General features: G+C 37.0%; 2 protein-coding genes across 2 annotated transcripts; one reads left to right on the plus strand and one right to left on the minus strand.

Moving 5' to 3' along the window:
* The first annotated feature begins 585 nt into the window (after nucleotides 1-585).
* On the plus strand, nucleotides 586-8,864 carry ankdd1b (ankyrin repeat and death domain containing 1B). The gene is made up of 15 exons (XM_077231586.1): nucleotides 586-887; nucleotides 2,234-2,334; nucleotides 2,448-2,546; nucleotides 2,624-2,722; nucleotides 3,783-3,887; nucleotides 4,022-4,126; nucleotides 4,528-4,626; nucleotides 4,746-4,844; nucleotides 5,004-5,102; nucleotides 5,995-6,093; nucleotides 6,192-6,290; nucleotides 6,401-6,508; nucleotides 6,872-7,073; nucleotides 8,407-8,538; nucleotides 8,767-8,864. Exons 1-15 carry the CDS (start codon nucleotides 611-613, stop codon nucleotides 8,820-8,822), a joined length of 1,779 nt encoding a protein of 592 aa, XP_077087701.1. The 5' UTR covers nucleotides 586-610; the 3' UTR covers nucleotides 8,823-8,864.
* poc5 (POC5 centriolar protein homolog (Chlamydomonas)) lies at nucleotides 8,648-16,814 on the minus strand. Its single transcript, XM_077231587.1, has 13 exons — nucleotides 16,682-16,814; nucleotides 16,043-16,126; nucleotides 15,799-15,943; nucleotides 14,758-14,838; nucleotides 14,103-14,266; nucleotides 13,843-14,019; nucleotides 12,607-12,711; nucleotides 11,443-11,622; nucleotides 11,142-11,307; nucleotides 10,680-10,828; nucleotides 9,886-10,002; nucleotides 9,544-9,720; nucleotides 8,648-9,442 (listed from the first exon to the last, which is right to left on the minus strand). Exons 2-13 carry the CDS (start codon nucleotides 16,124-16,126, stop codon nucleotides 9,296-9,298), a joined length of 1,692 nt encoding a protein of 563 aa, XP_077087702.1. The 5' UTR covers nucleotides 16,682-16,814; the 3' UTR covers nucleotides 8,648-9,295.

Genomic DNA, 16,814 nt, shown 5'->3' on the forward strand with positions numbered 1-16,814 from the left:
CCCCAAAATGTCCTTTTAATCTTATAATGGTATTTTGTGTTTTAAAGGATGGAAATATATCAGGGTGTTTTTTCTTAGTTTGAAAACCATTTAAACAGGTTTAACCTTCATCCAAGAAAGAATGAAAAGTACACTATCATTCAAAAAGTTTAGGGTCGGTAAAATGTATTAAATTTTCAATCTTATGATTGAAAATAAGTTTTTTTGTTTTTTTTTGTTTAAAAAAGCAATATTGTTTAATATTACACATTTACAATGGCTGTTTTGTCTGCAGTTTCACATGATCCTTTAGAAATCATTCTACTATGCCCATTTAGTGCTCAAGAGACATCAATGTTGAGAACAGTTGTGCTGCTTAATAGTTTTGCAGAAACCATTTTTTTCAGGATTCCCCGATGAATAAATTTCAGATCACATTAAATTTTAGTATTTTGTAACAGTGTAAATGTGTTTACTGTCACTTTTGATAAAAGTATTAATTTCTTGTGGACCCTAAACCTTTGAACAGTAGTGTATATGCATAATAACCTTATAACCTTATTCCCTTTACATACTGTTAAACAATCAGTGCTTGAAGCCATTTAACCGTATGTCCTTTGGGTGAGAGCACATGTTTTTGGGCGTGAGCTCTCAATGCAAACAAAACCATCCAGCTGATGTATTTTACAGAACACAAGTCTTTGAAGCAAAGAGCTTGTGCAACCAGTACGATACTATGGAGAGGAGAGCTCAAGCCCTAAAAGACTACATAGTGAAGCAGCCTGTTTGGAAGAAGGAGAACCTTAATCCCAAAACATGGTTAAAATCAGACCATGTCAAAGGTTTCACTGACTTTATTTTGCCAAAGGACATTGGTGAAGATGGTGGTTATGATAGCAAGGAGATGTGTGAGTATAGACCATCCAGCTTGAATGTTCTAATGATATTTCTTCTGTTTTACACTTATGATTCCTCTGTACTATTAGCTCTTAAAATTTCCTATTTACATGTTATATTTATCAAGAAAATTGACAAACAATTTTGTATTCGATCTGAATAGCCTATATTTTCTAAATTATGAGGTACATGTAAAATCATAAGACTTTAGTTTTTAGGGGTTTTTTTTAACTGCAAGGAATTTTCTTGGTTTAGTACAAGTTAAACACAATCCACAGCATTTGTGGCATAATGTTTATTACCACTATTTCCACTTGTCTTTTAATTTTTCTTTTATAAAATCTGGGTTACAGTGAGTGATTTACAATGGGGCCAATCTGTGAACGTTAAATTGCTCACTGTTTCAATAGTATAACAAGAAGACAAACAGTATGTTTTTTTTTCATGAATTTAGTGTGGGGAAAAACAACCTATTCTGTGTACAGTTACATAACATTTTTGTCTAAAACTATATTTAAAATAATGATTAAACAGTTTTTACAAAATTTGAATAGCAGAATTTTAAGTTCTTTTGTAAAATATAATTTTCACATGCTTTTATATACTGCAAAAAATTCCTTTTTTACTTTTGCCGCTCTAGCGGTTAATAAACAGAACTGCATGTGTGTTGCGGAAGGACATTAGCCGGAGCTCCTTCTCTCCGTTTATGTTTATGACAAGGCACACAGGTACTGGGCTTCTCCACAGCGGTGACGACCAGTCTAAAATAGTCAGAATATAAACACTTATTATAGGTGTACCGTAGTGATTCAGGATTAGACAACAACACCGTTTGGAAAATGAATTCATGATGTATTTGCTAATTATAATTATTTTTAAATTTTAACACAAAAAGTTACATAGCCTAAAGCCTTTTTTTATTGAATATTAAAACCCGACATTCTGTCGATTGGGCTTCACTTGAATTGAACCTGAAATGTTGGAATCAGTTTAGACTTACAGTACACAATATCATACAAATGTCTGACACAGCTTATCCATGACATCATGACTTCCAGCTATCCTTAAAGTGAACGCCCAAAACACAAACTGTACTCAGTGATATTTACACATCACACCAAATAGAATAATAGTTTTAACTTTAATAGTTTACTACTTGTTCCTGTAGTCTACAAAAATGTAGGCTACCATGTAATAACATTGTAGGCTATTCCTGTGTAAATACTATGTAATGTTGAATAAATATGAATGATAATCATACCATCTAACAGTCTACATCACTCTACCATGGTGCCGCCACAATGCTTTTTGTAAAGTACTTGTCAGTGCTATTGAACTGATGATTTGACCCATACAGTGCTGGAGGTTGAGAAAGACTTCATGGAAGCAGCAAAGAGAAACGACGTGGAGGGCATGAAGCTTCTAGTGAGAGGCGTTAATGTCAATGCCAAGAATGTGGTATGTCAATAAACATCTAACTTACGCAGGTGTGCAATTTTTTGCTGTAGCAAATAAAGATATGTTTGTTCACCATAGCTGAGCGGTTCTTATAATCTTGTGTCTCCTGTTAGCACGGTCGAACTGCTCTTCATTATGCCGTGGCCTTCAGAAATGTGGAAGTTGTTGATATACTCCTTCGAAGGAGAGCCAGACTAGATTTACAAGATAAGGTATGTTTGCCCAAGTATGAATGATTTACCCTGTTACCCTTAAGATCAATACTCAGGTACTCGTACTGTTTCTGCAGCATGGACTGACTGCTGTTCACTTAGCAGCATGGTTCGGGAGTTTGGAAATCCTCAAGTTACTTGTTCAAGGTGGAGCTGACCAAAGCGTTGAAAATACGGTGCGGTGTTCGCTTACTGCACAGAGAGATTCATTTCATTGTTTATTTCAGTTAAATTGTATATATATATTATTATTATTAGAAGTTAGCCGGTTATTAGCCAGTAGGTAGTAACCCTCAGCAGGCCTCCATGATTGGGCAGCCCCCAAGAGGGTGCGGTAGGCCAGCTTACCTCTGATGGTTGTTCTTAGTAGTTTGGGCAGTAGACTCACTGATGGGTAGTAGGCCTTAACAGGCCTCCTCGGAGGTGAGTCCCAACACTGTGAGACATACATTATAGCCGCAACCAGGTAGCTTGCCATATTAGGCCTCCTGTGGGTGGGCCCAATAGTTATGTTGGTGTAGTATGGTTCCCAACAGTGTATGTCTGTAGCAGAATATACTTGCTATTAGCTACTAGGCCCGACCAGGCCTCCCTGAAAGGTGAGTCCCTAGCAGTGTGAAGATCGCTGACAGCACTGACTTGCTTCAGGCCTCTTTAATCCTCTAAGTGAGTCTCGAGTGACAGGTATACAAATTATTAGAAGAAAATGCACACCTCATGTGTTAATTATTCAATGGCATTATTCTTTATATAATCAACATCAATGACACAAAAAATACATATTTTGATCTTGGTCATTTAAATTTTAGATTTTCTCAAAATAATTTATCAGAAACACATTACCCCCCCTTGAGAGTTATTTTAATCTAAAATAACTATTATGGCTTTATATTGCTGTAACACATCTGGCATTAACATTATTGAATTTGTGTGAATTAACATACATTGATTTAATAATTGATTTATTAAATTAATTCATACTAATTCACTTATAAATGTTTACCTTTTTTATTAGCTTGAAAATTGTCTCTACTCAGCAAGATTTAAATATTGTAAATATTATTCTAAGTGTTTTAAACCATATTTGTTTTCCATTGGAATTGTGTACATTGCAAATGTCATTAAAAGTGAGAGACAACATGTGTCATTGCAACTGTATAACATCTCATACAGCTTACTCATAAAGTTAAACATTTAGGACATTTTAGTGCTTAATGTAAATCATTGTGTGTTCAGGAGGGCCTGAACATGATGCACTGCGCTGCCATGAACAATCACACTGATATTGTTGAGTACATTGTTGATGACCTGCAAATGGCAGAACTTGACAAAGAAGAACAAGTAAGGAAACAGCAGCTCATCTTCTATAAAAAACAACAATAATCAGAATAAAACAAGTTAGATAATATAAAGATAATGTCCCTATTAGGGACCTTCAATACACATAAAGATAAAGTGCGTTGTTCTTTTGTCAGTATGGTAACAGACCCTTTGCCCTGGCCGCAGCACACGGCTGTGTTCGCATGCTACAGATGCTGATGGAGGAACCTTACAACATGGCCACCATGGAGGAAAATAAGGTTCATTTATTGAATCCTTTAGTTTATAGATGGTTTGTTTAATACAAAAAAAGTGCATGTTGTAACTGTAATCATGTTGGGTCACACTTTATATAAGGTGTCTTTAACTACTATGTACTTACACCAAAGAAATTTTTGGGTGCAGTGTACTGTTTATGCATTGTTGCAAAGCACTTTTGCAACTATTGAGATAAGGTTTGGGACAGGTTTGGTTTGGGTTAAAAGGTAAGGGAAGGGTCAACACTGTAATTTCAGATGTAATTACAGAAATGAATTAAAGGTGTAATTCCATGCAGGTATTTTTTAAAATATAAGTACGATGTCAAAACCTGTATGTATTTTTTATTAATATTTTAATTATAGCAGGACCTGATTTTTGACTTTTCCTTTCTGGATGACAGGTTGGAGACACACCTCTGCATCTGGCAGCAAAGCACGGTCAACATGAAACACTGCACTTACTTCTAGACAACTTTGACATTCGCAATGAGGTCAATCAGGTAATAATCTGTCCTTTTAGGCATTATCAACACATATTCCAGAATCACACAGAAAATACATGAGAGTGAGACACACATTGATTTGATTTATTTGTATTTACTACTGTATGTGTGTGTAGGCAGGGCAGACCGCTCTGTATCTGGCTGCAGATGGAGCTCATGAGGACTGTGTACAAGCCCTTCTGGAGGCACAATGTGACCCAAACATCTTTACCTTAGTATGTACTGAGGGGATTATTTTAAACACTTCTTTTGATAGCTACTACTGGATAACAATGACAGATTCAGACTATTTGAGAATGAATGAATTTAACCATGACATATAAAACATACTCAGCATTGTTTCTTAGAGGATGGATACCTGTGATGATTTTCAGAGCAGAAGAAGCCCACTGCATCCAGTCTGTGAGAGGGGACACTTTCCAATTGTAAAACTCCTCCTGAATAGTGGAGCCGAAATAAACACTCAGGACCAGGTGAGAAATGTCATTTCACTTTTTTTTTTATCTGCTGCCTGAAATTTTTTATGCTATTCACATTCATTCACATTCATCATGTCGCACACTAATCTCTACATGAGAATATTTCAAATGTCTAATAAACATTGTCATTAAAGTATCTAGTTGAAGAGATCTGCTTTCAATAACTGATCAGTATTTTTTTGTAAAATAAAGATTTACTTCAGATAGCTTGTACACTATTGTTAAAAAATTTGGGGTCAGGAAGAAATGAATAAAAAAAATTCAGCAAGGATGTATTAGATTATAGATGTGATAATAATAAGAAATGTTGGTAACACTTTATTTTACAGTGTTCTTGTTACATATGTTACATGTAATTACCATAGTAATAATAACATCATTAAAAAGTAAATGATGCATAATTACATGCAATTAACCCTCAACCAAATCCTAATCCTACCCTAACCCTATAGTAAGTACATGTTGTTAATTAATATTACACTGTACTTAAATACATAATTACACTGTAACAATGACACCTTAAAATAAAGTGTAACCGAAATATTTATTGAACACCAATGAATGTTCATTTATAAAACACTAACTGATGTTTAACTTGAAATGTTTAAAATGTGTATGAACATCAACAAAGAATAATGAATGCTGTAAATGAATTGTCATTTTTTTATGTTAGCTACTTCAATAACTAATATTAGCACAATGTGTGTGTGTGTATATACCCACACATACACATATATAACACGCATATATACAATTTTTCACTCTCCAATACTGGGCATTTTAACATGCACCTTACAGTATATTTCCTTCATGACAAGATAGTATAATCCATATTAGGAATAAATACACTAATGCTAGGTTAATCTTGATTGATTGATTGTTTCAGCATATGCATACTCCATTCCATCTAGCAGTGAAGAACTGTCATATTCCTGTAATCCACACCCTACTTGAGGCTGGCTGTGATCCAAACATAACAGATCATGTGCGTCTACTCACCTACTTTCATCCATCATTTATGAAATGATATTTGTCATTGCATTCATGGGTTTTAGTATTTTTTTATTCATTCAACACACTCAGATGGGACAAACTGCACTCCATATCGCTGCTGAGATGGGGAAGGTGGATGTGGTCGAGATGATTCTGAAAGCCGAGGTGGATCTGGAGATTCAGGACAGGGTATCAGACCGTTTCTGACATATTACAGTGCCTGATAAAGATTTAAACATGTGGTAGAGAAATAGGCAATTTAGGAGAAGTTTTTTTTAATGTATTATTTTCCTTTACAGCAAAATAAAACAGTTCTTGGAGTGGCAGCGAGGGGGAATATGGTTATAATTGTGGACATGATCATCAAAGCTGAGAGATATTTCAGATGGAAGTGCGATTATCAAATGGTGGGTATTTAGAATTCCAATTTGGTCAAAGCAAACCATGAAATAAATGGTATTGTGTGTTGTAAAAGATTGGGAAGAACATTTTCCTCCCACCAAATGTCACGTGCTGCTATAACCTCAGCCACTCTCTATTAAACCCAGTAACGGAAGTGTAATGCAATTTTAAAGCATGTTTAATTCCATTCAGAAAGGTCACCACAGCCCATTTATTTGCACAAGGATTGCATGTGTCAAAAATGATCATCTTAACAACAGCGAACATGGACTAATAATATTTAGTGTGCTGTATATACCTGTGCTAATTTCAGCACCTGGCGAATCTGTCCTTTCTCAGAGCTTGATGTTATTTGATTACCCTTTCAGAATAATACAGATGCTATTGAGAGCCTTCACAGCGAATCACCATTGACGTTTAAATTAGATCACTCCCCTGACACGAATCCCCTGCGTGATATAATATGGGAGCTCGCATACAAACACCTCAAGCGCAATGACTGGAAGAAGTTGGCAGAGCTCTGGGAGTTCACAGAGGATCAGGTGGCTGCCATCGAGGAGCAGTGGACAGGTCAGAGCGAGATGCTTTACCATCAGATCTTCTATATAATCTTATCTTCATGTTTAGAAGAACCTCAAAATAAATCCCTAACAGGGAGTTCAGCAGCACCAACAGACAATCTTAGACCAATAACTGATGGATGAAATTAATAATATTACTCTAAAATGTACACTACCACCAGTGTTGGTGGTTACGCATGACAAGTAACACGAGTTAAGTAATCAGATTACTTTTTTCAAGTAACGAGTAATGCATTACTTTTTTTTTACTTTTTCAAATAAGTAATGCAATTTACTTTTTCACGTTTATTGACTGACGTGATTGATTCTTGCCCAATGATGAGAGAAATTGGTAGTAAGTTGCAGAGGCATTGTGTATTTGGTTATTATTAGGTTATTGTAGTTCTAGACCAATGTGAACATGCATTTACTCATCTCACTTGCACAAAAACAGATTCAGTATTCCTAAAAATGAATAAAATCAGTGAAATGCAAACTCAGAATATTATGCAAACCTGCAATAATTAAATACTATATATATATATATATATATATATATATATTATACTTTATGGCTCGGTTCCACAGACAGGGTTTAGATTAAGCCAGGATTACGTTTTATCTTAATTAGGGCATTTAAGTAGCTTTTATAAACGTCCCCTATAAAAGAAGAAAAAACATTACAGGTGTGCATCTAGAGACAAAACCATAGCACTGACATATTTTCAGATATGCTAGTTGCTTTTAGTTAAAACGGCTCAAACATACATTTTAATCTGGGACTAGACTCCCTTGTTTGTGTAGGGCAATGATATCTTCTCTTAGTTTTTTGGGCCATATTTCTAACATGCAGTCAAACGTGACACTTAACAAACCTAGCCCGTTCAGATATTAAATATAATATAATGCAGTCTCAAAATTATTCAACCCTGTGAATAGAATCTAATCAAGGGCTTCATTAATTGCACCAGGTGTACTTGAGACAACACCTGTTCTGCAGATTTGCGCTGTTGTGAGGGATTCTATTAAGGGGGTTGAATATTTTTGAGACTGCAGAAGTCATTAAAAGTTGATTTTTTCAGTTGAATTTGGGGAAAACCACTTGAAACATTTGTTGTGCTGAGCCCTTTCAATCACTTTTGTTTGAATTCAGCCTGTAAATTGCCAATAAACTTGATTTGCAATAGGCGTTGAATCATTTCGACAACAGTGTGTGTGTGTGTGTATATATATATATATATTTATATATAAAATTCTAAATTCCATTGGAAGAAAGTTAATCTCAAATGTATTAAACTACAGATAGACCTGAATTGGAGACACTCCCCCTTTGTTGTATCTAGGTCCTAACAGTTTCCAAGAGCATGGGAACAGGATGCTTCTGATTTGGCTTCATAGAATCATGATCGAAGGGAGCAACCCAGCCAAACGCCTGTATGAGGGGCTTCTTTCTGTTGGGATTACAAAGATTGCTGGTAGGCTGTTTTTACTCATCGTTACAGTATGCCATTATCTTTGTTTTTAATGTCTTGAAGGACGCAGTAATTATACAGTAAACTGTACTGTATAGTATTTGAGACATCCTTTAAATGGTACATTTATTAGAGAGCGAGTTTTATACAGTCCTTTATAATGTCCCTTACATTAAAAATAGCAGAAAGGAAAGAGAGAAATCTCATTACATACATTTGTCTTATCCCCAGAAAAAATAAGAATGGAGGGAACAAACGCTGATACAAGGAAATGCACAGTTTGCTGATCCAAGTTGCTACAGCGAAATAAAAGATGCTATGAACTAAAAGTTGTGCTTTATTTCCTAATTGAGACGTAAGGAGATCCAGCAGCTCACCTTTAATAAAACCTGTTAATTAAGATACAGTACAAACTAATACAGAAGCTAACTGATCAAAAGCAGTTAGGAAACTGTTACGGATTTTGATTATGGCTTTGTAAAGTAAAAGGTGACACTTATACAAACAATTTGTATTAAAGAAACCATATCACGTAATAAATAATGTTTCTTCAATTAAAAGTGTTAATTTGCCAAATTTTGTATATAAACATCTTACCTTCATTTCCACCATGTTATGATAAAAAATAAATAAAATTTTGTACTAAAAATGTATTAACCTAATTTAAAGCCTCTAAACCTGACAAATTAAATACTTCAAATTACAGTATTCAGACCCCAGACCTGACACATACATGAGCAAGTGTGTGTGTGTGTGTGTGTTAGTCCACAACTTTGATGGAGTGGATGTGAAAGGAGGAGGAGGAGGGGCCTCTAGGCTGGCTGGATGAGCTCTTGCTGCTGGAGACAGTCTGACTGTGAAGAGCGGCGCGAGGGAACTTAGCTGCTGTTGCCTGACCAACAGTGAGCTGTATATGGGGGGGAAAGAGGGAAATGGAATGAGCACTACTTTGTTTATCGTTCTGATCATCACCTGTTCTTAGACATTTGTAGGGATGTTCCTTTATACCTGAGTGACAGGGTGGTGCCTTTCTACTACAACTGAGCTCATGGGCGGAGCCACACCCATGACATGCAGGGCCGTAGGGGGGCGGCCCGTCCGGTTATGCTCTGCCCGTCCTGTCAAACGAGCAGTTACTGTCTTAGAGGCCTTCTGTTTGCCAGCTGTCACTATCCGTGCGTTCACCTAAAGAAGACAACATTTTAGAAGAGAGTAGTTTTCAGAACATACAATACACAACTATTAACAATAATATTATAAATATTAACACAAGCATTTTGAAAAGCAGCCTAGAAACAGGTTCAGCAGGCTGCTATAAAATATTCAGAAATATGCTTGCAGTGACGGTACCTGTCTGAAGGAGCTTGTACTGCCCCCTGGTGGAACAGTAGAGTTCACCACTGTGGTGGAGAGAAGGGTTTCTGCTCTTGGGCCTGTGATTGAGCTAGGCTGAGAGAGAAACTGGTCCTGAAAAGAGAGCAATAAATACAAATAATAATTAAGCGAAGATAAAATTGTCATGTTAAAGTTATGGGGGGAAAAAATCAATATAAATTAAAAAATTTGGTCCTTAAAGTCAGCATGAAACAAAAGTTGCGATAGTTTTTTTCTTTCCTATCGTGACATATCTGAGTGAAACGGTTTCTTGAACAAGAAAAATGTTGGGCGGGACTTGATTGGAACTGATGGTTGTAGTTTACTATTACTGTGATCTCTTGTGAGTGATAGATTGTCGCGCCCTCGCGAAGAGATTAAAGATTACGAGGGCATATACATTTTGAAAATAATGATGTACATAGAAAGATCCTTTATAATAAATACAACAATATTCTATAAAAAAGTCCATTTTAAATTTCATAATGATTTTAAAGTCAATCATTATCTATACATAAACACCAACAGTAATTAGCCATGCAAAGTTTAATTGTATAGGCTGATATTCGTCTGAGTAAATGGCAATTGTCATAAAAACATACAAAAAAACCAATACAATTTTGGACTGATGCTCCAAACTTGATGTTGAAATGAAGAGCATCCTATACAAATGGATATCAGTATGAAAGCATTGTACAAAACTTGACTGCTGGTTTCAAGAAATCGCTTAGAATCTTCAAGATTGAACAAGTGTCTGTTGCATGTCTTACCGCCTCTACATCATCTGTATTGCTGTGGGAGGGGCCCGGCTGTACTGGACTCTCCATGACAATTGGACTGAGCCGTGCAGACGAGACAGTACGTGGAGGGTGATTCGCCATTGAGCTGGTGCTTGGCTCATCCCCTGGAGGTGGAACATCTACACACACAAAAATAAAGGCTGGACTGATTATACCGCTTAAAGTTTGATCTGAGACATTTACAGCCCTACTTTAATTTCAGTTATTCTTTCGGATTCGATTTCATTCTTTTAATATCAAAATTCTGTCTCAAATGTAAATAAGGGTGTGGTCACATTAGGGAAATTTCATAGGCAAATACGGTCCACTGTTTTTGTGTTAACTTGCCATATCTACAAGGGAATTTACAAGTAAAGTGTTTCATTTCGGCGCCAAACTGTGACACTGATTGGTATTGCAGAAACATTGAGCTGAATCTCTCTATTGTCTTACCATGGTCCAGTCTACCCGCTTCTCCAGTGTTAAACATACTTAGGGCCTCGATGTTGAGTGCACAGACCCCACGCATGAAAGCTTTCTTCATAGAGTCCTCGTAGCGCTCTCGCTCTGTGTGCAGCCTGTGGATCTCAGCTTGAGCTTTCTGGAGCTCCTCTATATGCTGAAAAACACAATATTTATTATTTCATTTGTCCGCATCCAGTAACTTACTAAACACGGAATCACTAACACCTAAGATAAATAAAATAATAATAAAAAGCACTTCCACTCAAATTTCCATGTGGGTTTCACTCACCTGTGCCATCTTGGCCTCATAGCCTGTAGAGAGCTGCATGCAGACGTCCTCTGCTCTGGCACAACATGCTCTCTCCACACGCTCCCGCCACCTGTTCTGGATGAGCGAGTGCCAGCCTGCCCACACCTTCCTCTTGAGCTGCAAATGATAGTGCTGCTCGGCCAGTCTGCCCCCCTGTGCCTAAAACACAGAGAAATGCATTTGATCAGATTCATAAGATTGAAATAAGGTTTTGTTTTTGAAAGTCGTCTTATGTTCACAAAGGTTGTATTAGTTTGATCAAAAATGCAGTAAAAACAGTAATGTGAAATATTATTACAAATAAAAAGAACTGTTGTATTTAAATATATTTGAAATTGTAATTTATTCCTGTGATGGCAAAGCTGAATTTTCAGCATCATTACTTCAGTGCCACACGATCCTTCAGAAATCATTTTAAATATCCCGATTTGGCGTTCAAGAAACATTTCTTAGTATTAACAGTTGTGCTGCCTAATATTTTTATGAAACTTTTTTTCTTAGGCAATAAATTAAAAAAACGAATACAATGGGCAAAAAATAAGGATATTTGTAGAATTTATCTGAAAACTTTGCGTGACGCTGCATTCATGCCGAACCTCACTGCTGTTGTTTTGGCTTCATTACATCTTTAAAGGGACAGTTCACACAAAAATAACTAATTCTGTCATAATTTACTCCCCCTCTTGTTGTTTCAGACCCATAAGACCTAAACCTAATCATATAAAGCAATCATATCTCGTCACAAGACTTAGATTAAACCGCTCAATTCATACAGATTCATTTTAGGATGCGTTGGATCTTGTAATTTTTGGTAACCTGGACTTTCAATGGAGGGATCTTAATATGCGTTTTGAAAATTAACCAGTCTTATGGGTTTGAAACGACATGAGGGTGAGTAAATGCTGACAGAAATTTCATTTTGGAGTGTACTGTCCCTTTAAATGCAGATAGTCTGCAATTTGAAATGAGAAAATTAATACAAAACTCAAGCCTGTCTTAACTCTCAATCTGACATGAGTAAACCGCATTGTCTGAAAAACAGCTGCCCTGTGTGTGTGTGTGTGTGTGTGTGTGTGTGTGTGTGTGTGTGTGTGTGTGTGTGTGTGTGTGTGTAGTCAGTCAGAGCTGCCCCGGCCGTCTCACCTCCTCTCTGGCAGAACACTGCTGCAGTCTCCACTGGGTGAAACTCCTCATCAGCTCCAGCTTCTCCCTCTGCCTGTCAACCGCCCTGCTCAGATTCACTATCACCTGCAGAAGGCAAAGGCCAAGGAGGAGATGACAGACTGGAAAACAGAGACTTACAGCCTGTTGAAAATCATGAGTCAGAGCCACATGTGTTAGTGTTTTGAATGACAAATTCTGTGTTGCTGTTTCATGTACTATATCCCAATATTTGCACCCGTATCTTATTATATTCAGTACCAATATGTCAAAATAATTATTAGCTTAATACTGCAGGACCAGACAGTTAGTTTCAATAGTCTGACTTTAAAGTCTGTTCACACCAAGAAAGATAACTATAACAATAACTATATTAGCTTCCACACAATAGACTGTAAAAAAAAAAAAAAAACAATTATGGACGTAGTGTCCATGACATCACCCGTAGGTTTCTGAAGAGCGTTTTTGAAGCCCAAAGTGGGCGGAGCCAGCTGATGCCATCTTGGCAGCGCGTTACTCCTGGATAAACGAAAATGGGCAAAGTGGCGGGATTAGCTGAGGTGACGTGACGGCTAACAGACAGCAGATGCAATCCACCTGTCACTCAAGTGGCCACACCCTTAATTATGCTGAACTTTAAGGCTTAATATCATTTAAACGGATAATTTATAAAAAATAAACAAAATCACCCCCCTCACAGTTGTCATGAAGGGCAAAATTAGCTATATAGACCAAAACCACTTTTTTTTTAACCAGGCAGCAAACTTATTTTTTTCTGATGTAAAGTTGGGCATTTTAACATGGGGGGTCTATGGGATTGACTCTCTTTTGGAGCCTGTCTCTAGCGGCCAGTTGATGAATTGCAGTTTAAGTCACTTCCGTTTTGAATTCAAGAGAGACCGGAAGGTTGCCGCTTGGTCCACACCAGTGGACGATGTTGTTCTGTTTATTCTAAGCGCATGCTGCAGTTTTGTCATCTGCCGCTTTAAATGCTCCAGCTCTTTAAAGCAGTTAGTATAATGATTGGCTGTCAAGGTTATCGTTCATCAGCTGGATAAAATTACTTTGAGTGTGATTCCAACAATATCGTTTCTCTGTGCCGTGGTTGTTGTAGTGGTGTGGACTTTGTTATCCTTTTATATTTAGAACTATATCTTAATCTTTACAGTTATGTGTCCTTGGTGTGAATGGGCCTTTAGTCTCAATATCTGTGCACACCTCATCTTTCCTCTGGTTAGAGATCTGGTAGGTGTTGACCAGGTCTTTGAGACCATCCATCTCAGCATTTACAGCAGCCATATGTGCTGCATGTTTCTCCCTCTCCTTCTTGAGCTCCAGTCTGTGCTGCTCCACACAAGCCAGTTTCCACTTCCTCAGCTCCATCATCACATTACTCTGCACACATACCAAGAAACAGTTCCTATAATGCATTACGGTATGCAGCAAAATGGTACAAAATATACAACTGCAAGACAAACCTTAAGGTTTGTGCTCCAGGTGTCCAAAATGTTCTCCATCCTGTTCAGATTCTCATCTGAGATGAACATCTCTGTCATGACGGTGATCAGAGCATCAGCATTGCTTTGTCCTGATATGTCTGATCTTTCCTCAGATGACAAAGACCTGGCTGCCATGCACTCACCTGAAGTAAAAGCAATATTATACATCAGATAGTTCCGACTCTTAAGGGTACTTTCCTGACAAGCATTACTGACACACTGTAAGCAGAGAGAATGGATCTCTCATTTCCGCTCGCCTTTTTTTTTTTAGAACATTTGCAGTACGTTCGCAGCAAATAGACAAAAGTGCCGTTATGTGCTGCTGATGCTTAGAAAACAAAACCAAAGGTTCAAAAAACATTTTTCCACCTTCTCCTGTATCATCATTACTAAGGAACATTGGTAAACAGCTGCTGCTTTGATGATACAAAAGCATTACAGTTCAGACCCACATAATATTATGTGAACACAATCCAGCGGGATAGGGGGAGGAGGGAGAAATCTAACTCGGGCTAACAGACCAGGCAATCAAGCCAAGTGTAAAAGCACCCTAAATTCTGATTGAATGAGACAATAGAAAGAAAGAAAGAAAGAGGCCTGAGAAATTCCTTTTTAAATGGCTTCATGATGTTACCCTCAGATGTGCGACTTGGCAGTCTGGATTCTTCTAATGGAGGAGTCGGTGTAGCTCCGTTGTTTGGGTGCCCCTCATTATCTGAAATAAAACAAGGAAACAAAACTTTTCCCAGCCTTTTTGACTCCAAGACAATATTTGAAAGCCCCCCAAAATATTTCTGATACTTATATTATGAAAAAAAAAGCTCATTTTCAAACTTTTTATTTACAGAAAGTAGGAGTGACAAAATAATCCAAATAATTAAACTCCATAACTGAATGTTCTTCTGAATGGTTTATAATTAACTTGCATGACTAAATAACTATTAAACTAAATATTTTAAGAGCTATATTTACATTTGATATATAAATTATATTTTTCATTAAAAATAAAACCTACAACTTTTCCATTTCTAGAAATCACACTTTTACAATTCTCACATTCAGTATATCCAGTTTGTCAAAGATCATGAGAACCCTGGTTTTAAAATAAAAATAGCAGTTGTTAATAAAGCAAATTAAATAGAGTAAAATTATTTTTAGTTGTCTAGATTGTATAAACCTTGTTTTGTCTTATTTTAAATCATTTTAAGCAGGCCCTAGTAAGACACTGATTAGCTGGTTCAGGTGTGTTTAATTGGGGTTGGAGTTAAACTCTTAAAGCCCCTGATTTTAAGCTATCCTGTGGCCACTTTGGAAGTGTGCTGAGATCCCCTAGTGCAGGGGTGTCCAATCCTGCTGCTGGAGGGTCACTGTCCTGCAGAGTTTAGCTTCAACCCCAATTAAACACACCTGAACAGCTAATCAAGATCTTATTAGGCATACTACAAACATCCAGGCAGGTGTGTTGAAGCAGTGGCCCTCCAGGAGAAGATTTGAACACCCCAACCCTAGATGCCCCGGCCCCCCTGGTTGAGAATCACTGCTTTACACCCGTAAACCTTTCAACCAAAAAATTTAGTTACAATATTAGTGTCTGTAATTTGGCATGATCTAGCATTATTTTCTCCTCCTAACTGTGTTACATTTTAGTAAGGAGTCCATTCAGTAAGGAGTCTACCTGCAGAAAGTTGAGCTGGTGTGTCTCTTTTAGAAGTATGCTGTGAAGTGGAGAGTTGAGTTGCACTCAAGTTGAGCTGTGATGGGAGACTCGGTTCATATTTAGGAGTCACAACAGCATACCGAAGAAGTTCTTCGTATTCATCCTGAAAATTTGAAAGAGAAGGAACAACACCAAAGTGTCCTTTAAACGGACAGGACCGAAAATCTTAGTGACTTTTGCAAAGATGGATATAATAACTCACCTGAAGCACAGAGGAAACTGAGCTGCCTCTGTCTGAATCTCTTGGTAAATCCGGACTATTGCACTCCCCTTCATCTGATGACATCTGAAATACAGAATGAACGAGGACTTGTGATATATGACAATGTTTAGATGACTCGTCTTACTTCAAATTGACCAAAAGAGCCGATTCCTCTTAAGGAGACTAGCTAATTATGTTTACTGTATAACTACTTCAAGCCTGTCTAACTTTATCAAGTTATAATTGTAAAAAAAAAAAACGATTTAAATCTATCAGCTAATAATTAATATTTCCCATACAAAACACTAATAATAATGTAGCAGCTACTTGTATAACGAAGGACTAACGAACTTTGCAACGTTTTTGTTTTTTTTGAGCAGCAGTTATTTATCAACTAAGTTAAGTAAGAAAACACTTAACTTAGAAATGTTTGCTAATGTTTATTATCATTTTCTCATATTATATTGTACAGTCGCATGTAGATATATAAACAACCAGTCTCTGAGCTAAAGCAAAAGTGCAACCTAAGTTCCTGCTAAAGCTTCATAACACTGTGTTAGCCTCTTACTGAGTTCCTAGGCTAAATCTACAAAGCATCATGTCGGGTGCGGTAAAGAGATGAAATACTACGATCATTACCTTCTTAGCTAGAGTTTTAAAGGTATGTGTTCCTCTGTTAACACAATGAATGCCTTTAATCTGCAAGTGTCCACTCTACTGTTAAAAGCCCTGTTTCAAACTGCTAGCCGCTAGAGTAAAAATCTATTTGATT

The sequence above is a fragment of the Siphateles boraxobius genome, unplaced genomic scaffold (assembly GCF_051911475.1).
Source record: "Siphateles boraxobius isolate OS27281-9 unplaced genomic scaffold, OSU_SipBor_1 16, whole genome shotgun sequence".
In the NCBI taxonomy this organism is placed as follows: domain Eukaryota; kingdom Metazoa; phylum Chordata; class Actinopteri; order Cypriniformes; family Leuciscidae; genus Siphateles; species Siphateles boraxobius.